Consider the following 19,670-nt stretch of genomic DNA (forward strand, 5'->3'; position numbering starts at 1 on the left):
CAGCCGTTAGTGTTTGAAATTGAAAAAGAAACTTTAAAGTGCAAACATGCCGCAAATCACGCGGGAAAAATTCTTTTGGCCGCAGCCGCCGCCCTCTGAATCCTCTCTGCTGCTGTTTACTTTACATGAAACTTTGAAGTAGACACAGAGAGCGTGACGTCCGTGCTTCTTTATGAGAGCCGAGAGCTTTGATTGCTTTAAAAAAATTTGGCCTTGAATAAACAGACGCTTCTATCATTTCTCGCCAATGTCTATCAACTATGTGAAAAATATTTTGAGAGGAGCTGAAACGTTAGTGTTAGAATTCAGAGTACCTCACTTATGTTTACTACGTTTCAACACGGTCTATCTTGGGTTGTGGTAAAGAGGACAAGAAACTCGAGTTTTTGCTGTTTTTCATAAATATAAACATTCATTGAACGGGTGTGTATCTCAACAGCTAATATATTCGTCTGAAATATGCAACACAGCTGACTTTTGATCTAGTTTTTCTGTCTCTCACGCATAAACGACGTGCTCATGTACATCCAAAAATAGTAAATCTAGTCCATCCACAACACAGTCCATGGGTTTACTGGGCATCCTCGTCGCCGCTGTCGTAGGCAACCTGCTCGGTCCACCAGTCACGCACCTCTTGCACAGCGTTGCTGATCCTGGGCATGCTGGCTTTGTTGAAGGCAGCAGCATCAGCCTTGTTGCTGCTCGAAGTCGAGCTGGGTGCGTGGCCGCCGCTGCTTGACGTCTCCATGCTTGCCGCTTTGCTTGTGTTTGCTGCAATGAAAGACGGCAAATTGAATCGACAGCATAAACACGGCGTTGGCAACGCCTGTTGAACGTCAGGATATTCGGTATTGAAAAGTTGAAGTGTAAAATCAATATCATAAAAATTAAATTTCAATGCTTAAATTATCCAAGCACTTACCGGTTGACCTGATGGACTTTTTCTTTAAAGATGCAGTATTCCTCGCTTCAATTTTCTCGGCTCGAGAGGCAGGATCTGAAAGGGTAGGCGCGAGGTACTTCCTGCCCGACGCCGATCCCACTGAATCGGACCTTGGAATGACGGTGCCTTTTTTTCGATGGCGCTCGTGCCCCTCCTGCTGCTCTCAAAATACATTAAATTCAGCAACGCAGAATAATCGTCTCATTTTTACCCTGGTAGGAGGTTCCGCGTCGGCGTCCGTGGTGTTGTCGGTGCTTTTCTCCTCCTGGCTCTCGGCCTCGGTTGGTCGATTGGTCGCCCTCAGACCGCTTAGCAAGTTGGGCTGGTTCTTCTAGAGAATTATTGCCTTCAGTATAAAAAATAGAAGGTGACGAGCCGCACACTCACGTTCACCGATCGCATTTTCTTGAGGCAGCCCTCGAGCCACGTGCGAATCGTTTGTTTGGCCACTTCCTCTTCGACGATGTACTCGAATTCCTCTCGCGCTAGCAGCTCCTCCAGCTGAAGTGCCTTCCTAATGTCCACCGATCGATACGACAGCATGCTGACGAGAGAACGACGCGTCAGTCAAAACAATTGGATGTGTTTGCACTTTTCACAAATACGCGGAGCCATCTCGCACAAAATTTACATAATAAAATGTGTTACTCACTTAAGGACATCGTGGAAGGTAACGTCCTCGCCATTGTGTAGCCGGTCCAGCTCGTAGCACATGTGCTTGAAGAGCAGTCTGTCCTTCTGCGGGTCAACCTCCAGTCTGCCCTTGAGCAGCCGCAGAATGAACTTGACCCTTTTGACGGGAATGAGCCCCCGCTGGTGGATGTCCACGATGTTCCACGTGTTCTGGAAGTTTCGGATGTCGGCGTACGACAGCAAGGCGTCCTCTTCGTTCGAGTAGAACAGCGAAAAGTTCTCCATGATAATAGCTGCAGGACAGAAATTTCGAGTATTGAGAACCATTTAATTTTCTTAGCCGAAGGTGGCACCTACCCACAAGTAGGTTGAGCATGATGTAGGTGATGATGACGTAAAAGGAGCAGAAATATATGAGCGAGGCAGTGAAGTTTCCGCAGTCAGTTTGCCAGTAATTCTCGGCTAAAGTGCAGTACGGTGGCTGCACCATGCAGTCATGCATGATCTTATTCCAGTCCTCGCCCGTCACGATACGAAACAGCATAGCCACACCCGTCACCGGACTCTCAAAGTTCGCTCGCCTGTAGCACCAATAAAATATTATTTCCGAAGATGATTTTAGTGTATTTTTATTTTGTACTTGTTCTTTTTATGACCATTTGTCTTGTTGCTTATTTTTTATTCCCGAAATTTATGATCACGCATGTGCTATAAATGCTATGATATATAATGGACAATTGTAAGTACAGGCTACTGTAGACAGCAAACAAAATATCACTTCTGGTTTGTTTGGAGTTGGCTATATGCAAACGTATCAGCTGCGTCTCGTGCCAAGAAGCACTTTCTTCGAAAAGCGCAATTTGCATATATTTAAAAAGAAAATTAAGACATGAGCTGTCTGAGTTATTTTGTTCCGCTTTCACGCGCTCCAATACGAAATATCTGATAAGTTTTTATCAATATTATATTAGGACTCACCGTCCAATGGCCTCGCCGTACTTGACTGTGCCGAAGAGGATAGTGCCAGCGAGTGCGTAGAAGAAGACGAGAAGGAACATGCCGAAAATGATGAAGAAGGACTTGTAGACTGACACGCCTACCGTCAGCATCAGCATTTTCAGGGTAGCGTGTTTGCCGGTAATTGTGAAGAAGCGGAGAATCACCACCATAAAGCCGAAACTATAGCTGACGTCGTTCTGCCCAACAACAACAGGTTTTATTTTTAAAATGTGCGGTGCGACACTGTCTAAGCAGTAAACACCCTCGGTCACGCGAATTCGTGCCGACGAAATCGCGAAACCCACTGTCCTGTTAGCCCTTTTTTGCCGGCAGAGCCAAATTTATGCGCCATTGATCGCGACAGCTAGGAATAAGAACACTAAAGATTATCTCAAGTTGTAAGCGTGTCCAACAACTTGTTCGCTCCTTCCAACGCCGATTAGAATGCAAATTTCCAGACGGCGTGACAAAAATTTATATTTTAGGCACAAAATGAAATTTTGAGCTGCAATTAAAAACAAAATTTGAACTCACCCTGAGCCAGGAGTTGAGGACGATCCAGAGGACGCCCATGACGGTTACAAAGAGGTCGTAGCGATTGCGCCTGGACTGCCAGTAGCCGTGCGGGGTGAAGGCTATTATCTTCATCAGCACCTCCACCACAAAGATGAGAGTGAGCACGGTCGACACCATTGCCAGCGGGCCCGTGTGCCGCTCTTCCTGCTTCCACTGCAAGCCATACACCGATGCGGGTCAGCATACTTGCCATTATATCGCTCAGAGTCGCGCGCCAATTTGCGACAAAAAGCTTTCACTTTATTGCTACAAAAGGTGCAGCACTTTGAAAGCGCGCCGCTATAGTGCTGTATTTCAAAGTGGAACGGAAAGGTGTCGAAGAAAGAAAATAATAACAAAGAGCAAACTGAAAAAGTACCGAAACGCAGAGGAGACTGCTGTTTAGCAAAACCATTCCGGCGATGAATCTTTTGAAGTACAGATTCTGCGTGATGTCGTAAATGAAGGCGCGAAACTTTTTTCTGTCCGGCCGGGGTGGCAAGTGCAGCGGTTGCGCGATTTTCAATCTCTTTTTCAAATCGCACCTGTGAAAATGAGTTTATTTTTCGTCATTGGTTTTAAGGTTTTGGTTTTGTTCAACCCACCATCTTCTCTGGTCGACAGTTAGGAGAGCGGTGCCTTTGTTTTCCGAATAGTTTGCGATGACGACGCCCACGAAAAGGGTCAGACCGATCATGCAGCCGAGGAAAATGTAAATGTGGATGTAGATTGCGTGGATCTTTTGAAAAAAGAAATAAAATTTTTACTGCTCCGTGTGTAGGCAAGGAAAGGATTTTTAGTACCGGTCCCAGGGCTTTAATCAAAACGTCGCGAACGTCTAGCCAACCTTTGAAGGAGAGCACCTCAAAAAGAGCAAGCATGGCATCGCCGATCTGATCAAAATTGAAGCGACGTGGATTTGCCCTGAAAAATTGAAACAACTCTAAATTTTGATTTTACAGAGGACAAATTGGCACGAGAAAGTTTCATTCAGCGTAGTTTCATGCAATCATAGTAATGATAAGGTTTTAACTCACCAAACTCTTGGTACTAGCATGGAAGGGTAGGTTTCGTTCTCGCCCGGTCCAAGCTTCATTTTCGTGACGAAGACCCTGCGGAGGAAAACACCAACGCAGTCCTCTCTGTGCTCAATGCTGGGGTCGTTGCACCTGGCCAGCCTTCCACCGAAGAGCTGGACGCCATAGCTGGCGAAGACGAACATCAACACGATCAGCAGGATGGATACCAGCAGGATTTCCTTGAAGCCGCGGCACAACTCGTAGACCACCTTACGCATGTGCGGCACTAGTGTGAATATTCGTAGGGGCCGCAGACAACGCAGGATCATAAGCAGCTGCGCGGTAGAATGAGGAGGCACGTTTCGCGGCATCCATGATAGGAATACCAAGCTCACCTGAGAAAAATAAAATTAAACAGCGATTGAGTAAATAATTAATTAATTATGATGAATGAATGTACCACATAGATAAAAATATCAAGCACGGTGGCGCAGTCCTTGACGTAGGCTTTAGGCGTGAAGAAGAGTCCGTCGGCTAGAACCTTGAGGGCGAGTTCCAAACTCATGGAAACCACGAACACATAGTCAGCGATTTGAAGGGCCAGCGTCTCTTGCACCCTGAATTTCGGAGTTTCAAACATCATCGAGACGCACGAGAGAGTCGTAACGAAAATCATAGCCCAATCCAAGTACGTCACAAGGCCGAGGAAGTTACTTTATTTAAACAAAAAAAGGAGCTATAAGAAAATATCCAAGTAAAATTTTACAGCACTTACTGAAGTCTTTTGTAGTTCATTTTCCTGTCTTTCCCGGTGAGTGGGTCTTTCACCCTGGCGTCGTACCTGGCGTGCACGATCGTTTGGCAGATCCTCCTGAACCTGCTCTCCCTGGGCACGATGAAGAGGGGGGTGTCGAACAAGGGGTGGTTCTCCCTCAGGTCCTCCTCGCGCTGGTTCCTGCGCATCTCGGCCTGCTGCCTCTTGGCCTGCAGCAGCTTGATGTCTAGGTCCTGCGGCCGTCGGGACGAAGAAACGCGGTTCATGCCGCCGATGTCGCCGTTCTCGAGTAGGTGCTCGTACGTTTGCTTCAGCTTGATGGAGCCACTGCGAACGCTACGCCGCAAAGACCTTCGATTCACATTTCGTGAAATAAACATTAAACCTCTACCTAGGTACTGTTCCTAATATAGAACGGGACTTACAAGACTCAAAACGCACTCTCAAGGATTCTATATTGTTGTTACTTTGAATACGGGGGGAAATATAAGAAGACTCACTTTTTTTGATCGATCCGCAGTTGCTTGGCACTGCTGATGGTTCCCTGCGGCTTCAAGGTTGTCTTTCCCGGAATGGGAATCACGGCCGAGTCACCAAGCATGAGGCGCTGATTGTTCGAGTCGCTGTGAATATTTTAATATTCATGAAATAGACGCCTAGAGGCAAAGAAGCTCTCCTACTTGATAATGTACTGAATGGCCGCTTTACGCAAATCAGAGCTGATACTTCTGACTTTTTCCGTGGAGCATAGCGTGTTCACTGGTCTGCCTTTGCGGTAGACAATTTTTGAGTCAAAGGTCTCGAATCGTTTCTTGCCGGTGACGTCTGCAACCTCCTCGTCTTCGTCCGCCTCGCCTCCGTAGAGACCACTGTCGATGACAAACTGACGCATAAAACTGTCTCTGACCTGAAAATAATATATTTTTCCCCTACTTCCGAAATTCAGATTAGCTATATTATTCAACCTTTGGCAAAATGTAGTCGGAAGGCAGTTTGTGCAACGTAGACATTTTTGGCGAGTCGGGGAAATGCTCAAAAATGCGAAGCCTAAAAGGCAGCGTCTCTTTGATCTCGGCGCTCTGCTCGCGGAATTTAAGCTGCTTCAGTTTTTTAATGTCCTCGTCCAGTTCCAAGTTGTCCAAGATGACGGCGACGAACAAGCTGAGCACGATCAGTGTCACGAACAGATGGTACAGGATAAAGTAAATCGCTACGAGGGGAGCCAGCGTCTCTCTTGTTCGCAGCATCGTCTCGTCCATCACCTCGACCCACGCCTCTTGCGTCAGGATTTGAAACATGGACATAAAGGCCTACGAAGAAAAATTAAATTCGGACAAAATAAATATGTGCTTCGCTTGCCTCAGGGAAAGTCTCGAATTTGGTGAAATCACACAGGAAGCAAAACAACTGCATGGAGATGGAGGAGGAAATGATAAGCAGGCACATTGTGAAAATCATCAGACTGCCCAATTTTTTGCCTGGACCGAAAATTTTGTAGACAAAGTCCTCCAGCATCGGAGAGGCCTTAATCAGTCTGACCACTCGCAAAACCTAAAATCCAATCAGGAATTATTTCAATATACGGCATTTAAAAATTCTTATCCTCAAACCTGAAAGTAGGTGAGGACGGACAGGTAGAGCTGCGGAATGATGTGGAGGGAGGTGCCGATTGCGAGGAGAAGCTCGAACTTGTGGTACGAGTGGCGCCAGTAGCCCTTCCAGCCGAGGCACCAGATTTTGAAAAGCGTTTCCAGGTCGAGCAACACCGTGAAACACACCTCGATGTAGTAGTAGCGCTCGTAGAACACATGCCTGGGCCGGCCGTCGTGCTTGAAGTTCATGCTGGCGGTGACAACGCCGTTGGCAAGGATCACGCACATGACCAGCAGTCGGAACCACGCCGACCTGAGCACTGCCTGGCAGCAGTCCGGCGCCAAGCCGTGCTGCCGACTCTCGCCCACCTTCACCAGCCGCCAACCACTATCGTCTCCAGTCAGCACCTTTAAAATCCAAGATAAATAATTATGTCAGTTTGTTTCAAGGAAAAAGTAGAAAATGAATTGAATTGCATGAAATCACCTATCAGCTTAAATTCCCATTCAATTTTAAAAAAATGACGAAAATATGTTTCCTTCAGTCAGAACTAGGAGCAAACTGATGTTTATTTCTATTGATTGCTTTATAAAAGGAAAAGTATAGAATTGCCTTTTTCTTTCCGACTGATAAGACAGAAAAAGAATTTGTAAATTCTCCACTCCGGAAATATTGGAATTTAGATAGGCATTCACAATTCAGGCATTTTGTTGTTCATCGGTGTTGCGCCGGTTGCCTGCTCACCCGTTATTGCAGGCGCGCACGCTACGAGAGAAATCGAATTTTACGTCGGCATATTGTTATACGCGACTGCCTCTTTACAAGTTTAGTGCCGCCTTGCATGTTGCCCTCTTCCGTTTTTAAGTTTTATTAGCTTTGAATAGGGCACGTTTTCAGCTATAAAGCACATCGCCTTTCCTTTACTGGTTGCAAATCGCACGAAATGTGCCAACATTTGTTCGGGAGGGAAAAACAGTTGCTTACATGTGACGCCTCGCTGCTGCTGATCTGCACCCGGGCGCCCCACATTTGCTGGAACTGCACCCTGATTTCGTTGAAGGTCTCAGTGATGACAGCTATGAAAACGTTCTTGACCAGCCACGCGAGGAAGAAGATCATGGTGCTGAAGTAGAAGACGGCGCGCCAGCCGGGCAGCGAATCGATCGCGCGGTACATGATGAATACCCATCCTTCCTGTGACGCGGCTTGGTACACCGTGAAAATCGAGGTGGCTATACCAGGGGAATTATACAGTTGTTGGAAAAATTAAACAGGTATAAAACGGCCAACTCACCAAATTCGTCGAAACCGTTGAAACCCATCGTGTATTTGGAGAGGCCCAGCTTCATGCACTTCATGTTGGGAGGGCACTGGTATCCTGAGTCAGGGTCCTTTGAGCAGAACGTGTCAGGGATTGCCAGGGAATTGATCGTGATGTAACTAGAGTTTTAAAGTTATTATATTTCGAAAGAAAAACAAAAAAGAATCATTACTCTGGGTCAGTGTCGTTGAGAACGCAATGGTTCTTGAGTTCACCGAAAAACTGGACGCCTAGAAGTCCGTACAAGGACATGAAGAAAAGGAAGAACAGGGTCACATTGTAGATCTGTTGGCTCGATCGCCTGAAATCCAAGCCTCTCAACATTTGATCTTTAACTATTTCATCACCCGCGTACTTGAAAATCTGGTTGATCCTGGATTTGGGCATGGAGAACTTCAGGAAGACCCTGATGAACCTGATCATGATGAGTGGCCTCGGGGCCCTGAGGATGCTCAGGTAGCTGTACCTGGCGACGACACCCAAGATCTCGCAGGTCTGCAGCACGACGGAGACCCAGTGGAAGAGGACCATGGTGGCGTCGAACTGGCACCAGTGGTCTTTCAGGTACGGGGTCTCGCCCTGAAAAAAGCGTGCGTGTCAGTCCGACGGCCCCTGAGTGCACCTGAGTATGCGGCGAGAGGCACAATGCTACGCGTCCATGGCTACTCTACCTAGAGCACGACAAAAGCTCGCTAAATTCGCTCGATCCAAAAGTCGAATTCCAAACAAGAAATAAAATTATTTATTCGAGGGGGCAGTCGAGATTAGCACAACCAATAATGCCGAGCCACTACTGCTAATAATCATAATCGCATCGCAAAATTCCATAGAAGCAGCACAAATCGACTTGAGTAAATAAGAGAGTACGAAATTTCCAACTGGTTTCATTTAATGTATGCGGTATCGTTCCTAACCGTTCAAGTCATTTGCCTAGCTAAGTAAGATATATATGTTGGAGACGTGCAAAATTCAAAATATGCATGCCAGGTGGGTCGTTTTGGATAGGTCGTTGCGTGTGTTCCAAAATTCGCCACCTGCGCGCAGTATGTATGCATGTTCTGCTCTAAAACGTATGCTTGGATCAATGAAATTAACCAACAACTGCGGCTGCAACTTCAAAAGTAGCGATTTCAAACTGGCTCGTGTGTTTCAGAAATGTTCATGCGCCGACTAGCGTATCAATCAGTCAACACGAGCGCAATAATTATAGAGTATTTTTATGGAGGTGTCAAAACTCAGGTGTCCATGCGTCCTGAACTATTCAATAATGGGAATTTTTGGCACCATGTCCAACCGGTTCCAAATACAATCGCAATAATTAAACCAGCAGGCACGAAATGAAACTGTCTAATTATCCTGACCTGGCTCGGGCGATCAGGAGGACAGGAAAAGCTCACTGCCGTCCTGGCCTGAGTCGGGCAAGGGATGGGATTGAATCGATTTTCAATTTGAAGAGCTCGGGACACAAAAGAGAAATGCTTTGTAAAAGAATTTTGGAAATAGTTTGAAAACTAGCTGGTGTAATTTATCTTTTTTATTTACGTTGACGAATTTTTAATCCGACAAACCTAAAATTATTGATTTTTATGTTTTCATAGTTCCTTAGACATTTATTTAAATCTAATAATGCTCTTTACCTAAAATAAACATTCATAAATGAACTAATTGTAGCTTTGCAGAGTTCCATTTAATTATTTAAACATCAATCCTATATTATATAACGTCACTTTATTGAGAAAAAATCGATTACTTTCCCATCCCCGGAGCAGGGAAGTTTGGATGTGTGGGTGAGAGAGTACAAAAATAGATGCAAGCCGAGCGAGAGAGAGAGAGAGACGAATGAATGAATGAGCGTGGCATAAAATATGAATTGAGAATATAATAGAGAGAGAGAGAGATCCGCTATTCGGGCGGTACCCTTGCTGCGAGTAAAGGTGGTCGCACAACGGGGTTGTTTCCAAGCAGCCTCGGCGCTAATAGAGAGGTACAAGTGGGTGGGGCAACCCCGCGACCCCGGTTACGTGCGCGGACCTTTAGAATGCCGCGGATTTGCATCTTGGCCACCATCTCGGCGGTGAAGAGGGCCGTGGCCAGCGCGTCGCAGCAGAACGTCACGTACTGCAGACTCGGGTGCCGCTCGAACGTCTTCGGCGTGTTCGCCGCCACCGAGAAGAGCGAGACCAGCGCGCAGAAACGCATCAGCCGACGCACCCATAGCTGCCAGACAGAGAACAGGCACGATTTGTTAAAATGCTTGAAGAATTCTTCAGAACGGGGGCTGATGGATCCAGCTATGCTGAGAAATTCGTGTGGAAATGAAGCAATAAAAAATAATCATTTTCATAATTTAATTAATTTCCAACTAAATGTTTTTGAGTTCAGAATTAGAACACTTTTTGGCCAACGAGCTTTTTCTTTTCGGATCACCGAGCAACGGAATAATTTGCCTGATCCACTTCAAGACAGACAAATTGAGTATTTTTCATCTGACCTCAAAGTTCATCTGTGGCAAAAATTTTAAAGTGTGTGTGACTGTGTTTTAGCATATAGGCCTTGTTTGGCTCGGCTATCTCTTGATTGCCGACGTTTTAGCGACCTGATCGCTTTTTCAAGTGTCTTTTACGGTCTTTTAAATCTTTTCTATGTAAAATGTACAAATAAATAAATGAATTAAATATTTCTGACCTCAGATTAAAATTATTTAATTTTTCCTGGTCATCAAGTTTGTATTTAATGAGTTTCATCAAATTATCACGAATAAATTAAACAATAAACGGATTAAAATAATGTAGAAATGGTGACCTGATTATACTTTAATCTGAATTCTAGAACTTTTTGTTTATAAATCGATTTTTTTCCTCGGCTATCCTGTGCTAAAAAGAAATTTCCAATACAGCTTTTGAATGTGCTACCGTCAGCATTACTATCTTTTGTACACAAAGCTGGATCGATCACCTTTATCCGCGCGAAACACGGATCATACCTTGTTGACCCACTCGGTTTCGGTGCTCTCGCCCTGCGCCTCATCTGGGCCGTAGTCAGCAAAGCCGCCGTCTCCGCGGAGACTCTGCTTCCGGCCGAGCATCATGGTGGCTGAAACGCACCCGCCTACACTGAACTCAGAAAATCTGCACTGGACACCAAGTTACGGCGGCGGTGGCAGTCAACTCAAAGAATGCGAAACCAAGGATGTTTGCGGCAAAACGTCATGCATCCCGCCGCCGTGGGTGAATCAATCAAGTAATAATCAACTTGGAGTAGCGCAATGTAATAATCAACCAAGTGGTGTACGTGTGCACTTATATATTTGCGTTCAGAAAACTCAACCAAATCAACTGGACGGATGAACAATTTGCTTATATAGATATAATTGTATGATTCGTGAATATATATATTAGTTATACACAATTAAGATATATATATGCGTGTGTGAGATATATTGCAGTCTATTTATATAAAAGTTGGCTATTATATATATATAAAATGTACTATGTATGTAATAGAACTGATGGCTAGTCTACCAGGCAGGCCAAGCATGTTATCTAAAACTATATGAGTTGGCAAAACTGAGAATGCGAACGGAGCCGTGTCTTTTGAGACACACACACAGACAATCTCTGGAAGCATCTCATAGCGGCTAGCAAACTCAAACCACACGATCAGGGGCTCAAACTAGAGAAGTACTTTCTTGCAAAGCGATTGCAGAGATGGATCAAAATTGATTTTTTTTTCTTGCTGCCAGAACGTCTCTCAAATTCTACCGCATGCAATCCGCTCCAAAGGGACAAAATGAAAAGGCAAACGTGACGCTGCTGACGTTATTGAGGTTATTCTTTTTTTTTTGCAGAAAAAAAACGACTCGATGTTCGTGACAAACACAGCTTCCATTATTTACACCGACTTTTGTTCTCAATATTCGCCAGAAGGGGTTTAATAGCTGTTTGTTTTCTCAAAGAGTGACACCCTGTCGAAATGCCGTGCGTTATATTTGTTTGAGACTTGGGGGCGTGAGTGTGGGCCTACGTTTCTCGTTTCGTTTGTGTGATTCTGCACATCTGGTGCGTGGACTTTTGGCACAGACTCAACTCTAGTCTAGACACAATATGTGTGGTGAGTGAATAGGGAGAGTGTGGTGAGAGATAAATAAAGCAGAGGTGAATAGTTATATGTATTTATTTACGAGTCGGCTCTTAAACTAATGAAAAATGCCAGTATAATTTTTTTGGCTGGTCTAGACTCAATGACTGGGAAAATCAGGAGCATGCTTTTCCATCTGGCGATTCGTGTCTCAGCAGTCACTGAACGAAAAAAAATGTAGAATAATACGGAAAAACAAAAACGCAAACCACAAAATTGTTAATCAAAAAATCCAGAGAGTTCTGTGTCAGTATGATAATATATAAACTAGTGAATGCAGTCAGCAGTCAGTCAATCAATCAAGTCAATCAACGAATTGGAAATATATAGAGATAGATGATGGTTTTACTTGCCTACTATCAATAGGCCCGACCCAACATAATGAATGTTTCCTCGAGACATTTTAACTGTTTGTTTGAGCTTTTTGCTTTTCGCGAAATTAACGCTTTATTTGTTCAGCTGCAGATTGAGCCGGTCCTATAATTATACAAAACTGGAATCACTCGATGCGGCACACAAGCCAATATGGGGGATATATCATATTCTACAAAATCAATCAAAAGCTTCTCTTTCAGTCTTGGTTTAATTAAAGGAAAGATAAAATAAAGTGGAGAAAATCGCTATTTACACACGCAGCAGGAGGCATTTCGCTCCTGTCGCGAAATTTAGGAGAGAGAGAGAGAAAAAAAATTGGTCTACTTTGACTTTTAACCACTCAGGTATTTACACAAGTGAGCAGATCAGCAGAGAGAATAAATCATGTTGAGAGAGAATTTTTTTATATAATCCAGAGCTGCGTTTCTTGCGGCGCGATCCACCAACTCACCAGCGGCAATCGCGCTCACAGATGCGGCGGCGGAGGCGACGACGGGCTGACTAAAAATAGCCGCCCTTTCGCGGCCATCTTCCGCGGCTGGCCAAATGCGCAAGAGTCAGGCCAAAAACGGGCTTTCCCGCTGCGCCCGCGTCTTCCAGTAACCTTCCATCGGACGACAGGGTGTGACCTTGCTCAGGGCTGACGACTTTCACGCTGCTCGCAGCACTGTTTGCAAACTCTCCTCTCGGGTTGGTGAGAGCAGATGAGCACCAGCACCCGATCAATACTCTTCTCAGCCGGCGCTGGAGCCTGCCGGCGGCCCATGGAGTCGGTGCGCCCGCGCCGAGATGCGCCTTTTCATCCCTAATGGGCGCCAAAACCTAGCGCGCATCCCCCTCTTGAGCACGAACGCGGCGCTGAAAATTTCTGCTGATCGCACGCTTTCTTGCTTGCATTATTCTCCTGATTAGCATTTTCCATGAAACATAGAAAATCAAACTGGCGTAACTTTTGGAGAGCCAGAGTGCACTCAATCAGGAGCTTCAATTTTCCTTATCAGGGTTAAGTGAAGGGTTTTATATATAAACAGACCTTCGATACGCAATTAGCGTTAAGTCCCAAGTGTTTGATGCCGCCAACAGATTAATTATGATTTTAAAACACTCATTCTGCTGCAGTTTAGGACTCTTTACCCTGCTGCTTTGCATTCTGCACTCAAAATGATTATCTTTGATGGACTTCTTCTAAAAATCGGTCTTGCCAATCGCCGTAGAATAGTTAATAAACATTAAAAAAAACAAATCTCTTTGCTGACTCTTGATTACAAAATTCCACTCGAGGGCGGTCTGCGGATTCACTGAATAAACTAGTCAAGTTTATTTCAACGGGGATGAAATCTTTTATTCAATCTCCACTCTTTGCTGACGTTTCTACGCTGATTGGCTTAACCAATTTTTGCTGAGAGCCCATTAGTGATATAAAAACATAAAAAAATCCTTTCAGATGTAAGTGTCGAGATATTTTCCTACAGATACCAAATATATTCTTTTTATTGGTTTCATTGTTTTTCTCATGAATATATCCTACCGAAAAAACACTTTTTCGATTTAAAGATAACATGAAAGTCTATTGTTGTTACGTATAAAAGAAAAGGAGCAGTGTGCTGCAAAAGGCTAAAATTGACAAGACTTAAAACTTAAAAGATAAAATAAATACATTAAAACGTTTTTTAAATTCCTGTTGATTTCACAAATTTGATCCGTGCTGCAACTTAAAAATGCTCATCTTTGAACCGGAGAATCAGCCTCGCTGCGCTCAGTCCGCCTAAGCTATTGCCTTACGCAATGTGAAGCGTTTGCTATGTGAACCTGACACAAACTCTTCAAAACACAGCGTCAACATCCGCTTCTGTTGTTTGTTTCCAGAGGCTCTGGGAGACACGTGGGAGACACCTAATATTTCCTGCGTAATTCAAAATAAAAAATACGTTCTTGTATATCACAAAGAAACTGAATGCTCGTACATACTAGATTTCCCTTTTACACGTAATTTTCTTTTGAATCCAAGAATCTTAAATACAGCGGGGTCCAGATTCATGCGAAGCGCAGACATGTCGTCCGGTGGAATATGGCGCGAAAAAACGGTCACGTGAAAATGCGCGAAAAGAACCAAGTTTTCGTCAACATTGTGCCAAAATTTGCATTACTTGTACTAATGGTGTATTTTGAATCGTAAAAACAAACTCTTTACACTCGTACGGGTATAAAAAATGGGCTTTTTGCTTCCCACATTCAGACTCCATCTTGGATCTGCGCAGCGGGAACCAATTTTATAGCACATCCAGCTCCCGCTACTTAAATAGATTATTCCTTCAACCGGCAAACGGTGTTTGTTTGTTATTTTAATACGCATATTGCTCTGCTCGTATTGCCCCCATCCTATTCTTAACTAAATAAAATAACAGTACCGCATCGAGTGTCAATCAACGTCGGTATGTGTGATGTGCAGCTAGAATTCGGGCCGTTAATGCATGTGACGCAACTTTTTGTTTGACACCCACGCCTTATGCAGTCTTTTTTGCTCTCACGAACGGCCAACAATGCCTTCTCTAGCCACCGCCGTTGCAGTATCAGTTTCGTTGTCCGCCCGCCCTTTTGTAGCCATTGTGTGTTTGTGCCTTGATAACTGCTAATTCCGGCCGGTGGCACACAAAGGCCAAACGCAGCACCCATTACACCTGCGGATCTAATTTCAGACGCGCAACAAAAGCCAACAACGGCCGAAACTCACCTATATGTTCGATCAGAGACTAAAATATGCCGCAATAATTTTAATAATCTACGCAGCACAGGAAATAACAAAAGCTATGATGCTATTTTTACTTTAATAATAAATTGCACTTGTTCCACTTCAAGTGCGTATTTTTTATAATTTCATCCTATGTTGAAATAAGCCGAAGAAAATTGATACGCAAATAGAAGTTATTATAATATTCAGCGAATTCGCTAACGAGATTCAGCTCAAGTTTGCCTATGATGCAATATACTGTTGTGTGGGTGTTGATATATTCCTAGAACGGTGGTGAGTTCTGCGATCTGATGTAGCGAAGAACACCTCCAGAGCGGTCGAAACAATAGAAGATGTTGTGAAGATAGTGGCAGAGCGGCGGGGGTGAATGCGCAGCGGCCGTATAAAAGGATCACTCGCCCCGAACACATCCACTCGTCGCCCGCAATGATCTTGATCAAGGTTCGCAGCCCTGCTGCAATCTCCGCCGATTTTTTAATCACTCTCTTCGATTGCAGTTGCTGCCGTTGTGGCTGACGTTGTCGCTGATGACGGCCGCCACGCGACCTGAGCGGCGCCGCAGGGACGTTTTCAACCGGGCCATCAGGTGGGAATCACCTTTCGAGTTGCAGTAAGTAGAGTAAATAAAATCTGATAACAGTCTCTCGTTTTAATTGGTTTTTTGTTCAATCCAGTTACCCTTCATAACAAGTCAACACATAAATTAAATTGAAATTAAAAAAATCTTATTTTTGAGAGATTATAATTAAAGAGGTAGCAAAAAGATAAACTCTATGCCTTTGATGTGTTAATTATGTCTGTGGATTACTTTCTGTATGGAGATTTTAACTTACAGTCTTGATTAAATGATTTTTTTTAGATAAAGGGTTTTGGTCATAATATGAAATTATCGAAATTATGTAAAAGCATTCTTCAGTGTAAATAAATAACAAAGCCCTCGTTGATTTCAGAGTTTTTTTAATTAAACTAAGCCAGATCTCTGCAGGAGAGGAATCAAAATTTGCCAAGAAAAAAAGTCGAGAGCTATGTATCATTTTTGGAGAAAATTTTAATTTGAACGGTAGTAAGGTCCTCTTTTGATTATTGCACATCGTAGAAAAAATTGTATCAACTGCTTATTTTAGAAAACGATTTTAATAATTTTCAATTGTTGCCATGTATCAATTAATTCACTTTAAACATTGCAGTTCCCTGTGGCAGCGGCGATTTCCAGTACCTTCTCACGCTGAAATACAAATTCGAATGTTGCAAAAAATCGCTCCACGATTGATGCTAAATTTTAACCCTTTTTCGGAGGTTACTGGCAATCGCCGGAGCTGCAGAAAATTATTAAAAACAATTATTAATAGCTTGAGAAAAGCACAGAAATAACTGATTCTAAATATAGGAACTAACTACTATTTTGCAAAAAATGAAATTTCAGTTAAAATAAACACGCATTTTCTGTTTGTGTGCAGGCGACACAGGATGTGGCCAAAGCGGTCCCTTGGACATTACAGTCGTTGCTCGTGCGCAGAGGTGGAGGGAACGGAGGACCTGGGTCCCAGCTACTGGCCGCGCAAGGTGTACTCGCGCAAGTGCGCCAGCAACGAAGCGTCTTCGGACTTCACGATGAGTGGCAGATGCGAGCCCGACGGCGAGGATATCAGCGGGGTGGAATGTCATCAGCGCACGCACCCGATCAAGGTGTTGCGCAGGCGGGAGCCGAATGAACAGACGCAGAGCAGTAACACCATCCCGCCAGAGCTGCAGGAGGGGTGGGTATTTGTGGAAAAAAAAATCAACACCGCGTGCGAGATGATCCGCTACAGTGACAGACCAACTCGCTAGTTGGAATCACGAGCGAGCCCCCGATGACGACGACTGCGATCAGATTGACCACCGTATAGTCAAAGTTTAGATCACTGTTATACATTTCCCTGTAAACATGCATTCTTTCAAACGCGCCGCTTCTCTTGTACTTGAACTGCATTGGAAATTCTTGTATTCGTAAAGGTTTTAATGTTGCAAGGTCTTGGCTCAGGGACCTCTAATTTGCCTGCTGACGGTCAAAATGGCGTCGACACAGAGGCACAACTGTACGTTTTTTGACCTTCAGTTCTTTTTGGTGCCAATTTTTATGATCAATTTACTCCACATTTTTGTCGAATTGTCGGTCTCTGATCCGCCCACCCTTATTGTCACGACTTGGAAATCATTTGAGGCTGGTGTTCTTTCGAATCGACGGATTTTGCTTTTCGTAATTTAAAGTAGAAACGACTGACTGAAAAGATTTTTTTGAAATGAAGACTGTCCGGCTGCAGCACGCATGATCATACACGAATTCCACCAAGAACATTTGGATTCAGACAAGCGGAAAGTTTTGGCAGATTGTGATACTAAACTGTAAGAATAGAGGCTAGGTAAAAAGTTTATTTGACCGAGTGATAGCTTTCTCATTTTTATTTAATTTCTCTGCTGATCTCACTACAGAACGTAAGAAATGTAAACACCAAAAATACATTAAAACTGGGTTGCTATAACGACGTAAGCCGCGCGTTTCAAAAGAAATTTCCCTCTATGCTTGACACAACGTGTCCATCTTCCTTATTATATAATAAGTGTCAAAAAACCTTAATGTACGATCTTGAACAGATTTACACCCATACCCACAGAGAACGAAAGACATGAAAACAAGTAGAGAATCCAGGAGAAAGATGACCTTCCTTTCTGCTTGTGTTTAATAGCTGCCAAATTTTTTCCTGTTCTGATATATATACCGACGAAATCACACACATTTCAGTTGTAATAATATTGTGCTTGCTCCGTTGTTTCGATAGAATAAATGATTGCCGTGTCGCATTATTCCTGCAATTAAAAACTGACTGTCAAGAGTTATTTTACCAATAAAACAAAACGTTGCAAGTACGCCAGAGTGTGAGAAATTTCAGAAACACATACAATGCAAAAGACGCTAAGGGAAAACTCGAGTCACTCTCGTGCGCACGCGGACAAAGTATACACATACACATAAACCAGTTTGCTGCGCCGTTTTTTCCTCGAGCTCTTTCTTGATTTCAGCGCGATTATCAAATTCAAACGTCATCAATCAGAGATGAAATTCACATGCCATTTACAGCATGCGAGCCGCGAGAGTAGGAAAAGGAAGCAGCGGCTGCTGCGGCTGCTGCTGCTGCTGCGGCGGCGGCGGCAGAGTCGTGTCATGCATGTGTATGTGCTCAGGCAGCAGGTAAGTACTGTACCGCAATTGCATCTCAAGCGTACGCTGGCTAACTGGCTACCTGGAATTTCAAATGTTGTGCAAAAAGCCGGCGGTGCAGTTATGGCCAGCTTGAATTTGACCCGGGAGGAAATGCACTCGCTCAGGCGGCGCGACGGGGCATTGACAGACGCACGCATTATTTCTCACCACCGAACCGAATTCTTCCTCATCAGCTCCGTAATTGATGCTGCTTTTTATCTTTCTCTGGACTGAGAGAGAGAGAGACAGAGAGAGGTTTTAAAAAAATTAGGTGGTTTTGTTTGTTGCCGAGGAAAAGAGATCCTGCTCGGGATTTATGTTGTTTTGGTCGCTTGGTCAACAGTATTTCACGAGACGACCTGCAGCAGCTCCTCGAGATTAATGGTGCGTGCAAGTAATACGCGTTTGTTCGAGCCGCTTTTTTAACCTGCGACGGCCGCTCTCAGGTGTTTTCGAGAACGAAATTATGCTGCGGCAGAAGTCCTGCTTCCTACTTATGATTTGATTTGTGTCTCTGTACCAGGAAACAAATTATCTGATGCTTTTTATACGATTTACTGTTGCAGCCTGTGAACTTTCCACAAGAATGATTTTGGTGGTTTTGATCTAAAGGTAAACCAAAAAGGATCATTATTTAATAGTAAAAAATTAGATACATAGACAAAGACTTCATCGCTTGTTTTTAACTCAGAAGGAAATCTCAGAAAAAATGTTGTATAAAATGGAGACAACAGGACGGAAAACAAAATACTGCTACATTGGATTCATTCAGCAATATAAATGAACATTTCTCCCGAGTTTTTGTGTTACGTGAGACAAGACAATAGTAATAGATGATCAAATTTTGCGGTACCTCCATTTCTATCTTTTGGTGCCTTCTTTATCAAACCAAGTCATTGTTAAAAAATCAATGTAGAGTGTTTTGTTGTATTCATCACTAACACACTGTAATGATGAAAAATGACTTATTATGGTAACATCAATTTTTTGGAATGGAAAAACTATTACCTTTTCAATAAACGTCAGCTAACAAGTCAAAGCCCTATAATATACGTTTAGGAAACAACTGGAGAAATAATTTTTAGTATATTTGGTTTTACGAAATGTCTTGATGTTAAATACTGGTTACAGGAAATATTATTTTATTTTAAAACAATGTTCTAACTTTACCAAAAGGGGTAATTCTCATTCAGATTGCTTATCTTTTATTTTTGTTAAGCTGATAAACAGGGCCACAGATGCAGGGAAAATCTAACAGCGTTGACTTTTAAATAGAAAAAAATCATGTCATTATTTTAGAGGCACGATTTTTAACACTCCGTGGACAGCT

At 43.6% G+C, this 19,670-nt stretch overlaps 2 protein-coding genes across 9 annotated transcripts; one reads left to right on the plus strand and one right to left on the minus strand.

Annotated features, from left to right (window-relative positions):
• Nucleotides 1-383: 383 nt before the first annotated feature.
• na (sodium leak channel non-selective protein na) lies at nucleotides 384-13,098 on the minus strand. 8 transcript variants are annotated; one of them, XM_065476036.1, is made up of 27 exons: nucleotides 12,802-13,098; nucleotides 12,329-12,452; nucleotides 10,822-10,946; nucleotides 9,756-10,055; nucleotides 8,194-8,417; nucleotides 8,011-8,139; nucleotides 7,812-7,957; nucleotides 7,502-7,749; nucleotides 6,535-6,924; nucleotides 6,284-6,475; nucleotides 5,890-6,234; nucleotides 5,605-5,831; nucleotides 5,425-5,547; nucleotides 4,925-5,275; nucleotides 4,610-4,862; nucleotides 4,168-4,544; nucleotides 3,934-4,054; nucleotides 3,736-3,869; nucleotides 3,510-3,675; nucleotides 3,110-3,304; nucleotides 2,555-2,772; nucleotides 1,934-2,157; nucleotides 1,596-1,869; nucleotides 1,331-1,487; nucleotides 1,155-1,271; nucleotides 923-1,097; nucleotides 384-771 (listed from the first exon to the last, which is right to left on the minus strand). In XM_065476036.1, exons 2-27 carry the CDS (start codon nucleotides 12,375-12,377, stop codon nucleotides 572-574), a joined length of 5,460 nt encoding a protein of 1,819 aa, XP_065332108.1. In that variant the 5' UTR covers nucleotides 12,378-12,452; nucleotides 12,802-13,098; the 3' UTR covers nucleotides 384-571. The 8 variants fall into 8 exon arrangements, with proteins under 8 accessions (XP_065332108.1, XP_065332112.1, XP_065332111.1 ...); XM_065476040.1 differs by having other exon boundaries at nucleotides 923-1,100; nucleotides 1,155-1,274; nucleotides 4,925-5,260; nucleotides 9,870-10,055; nucleotides 12,802-13,097; XM_065476039.1 differs by having other exon boundaries at nucleotides 923-1,100; nucleotides 1,155-1,274; nucleotides 9,870-10,055; nucleotides 12,802-13,097.
• A 2,258-nt stretch (nucleotides 13,099-15,356) lies between these two features.
• On the plus strand, nucleotides 15,357-18,006 carry LOC135934125 (uncharacterized). Its single transcript, XM_065475659.1, has 3 exons — nucleotides 15,357-15,540; nucleotides 15,597-15,709; nucleotides 16,557-18,006. Exons 1-3 carry the CDS (start codon nucleotides 15,526-15,528, stop codon nucleotides 16,927-16,929), a joined length of 501 nt encoding a protein of 166 aa, XP_065331731.1. The 5' UTR covers nucleotides 15,357-15,525; the 3' UTR covers nucleotides 16,930-18,006.
• Nucleotides 18,007-19,670: the final 1,664 nt, after the last annotated feature.

The sequence above is a fragment of the Cloeon dipterum genome, chromosome 1, assembly GCF_949628265.1.
Source record: "Cloeon dipterum chromosome 1, ieCloDipt1.1, whole genome shotgun sequence".
Classification (NCBI taxonomy): Eukaryota; Metazoa; Arthropoda; class Insecta; order Ephemeroptera; family Baetidae; genus Cloeon; species Cloeon dipterum.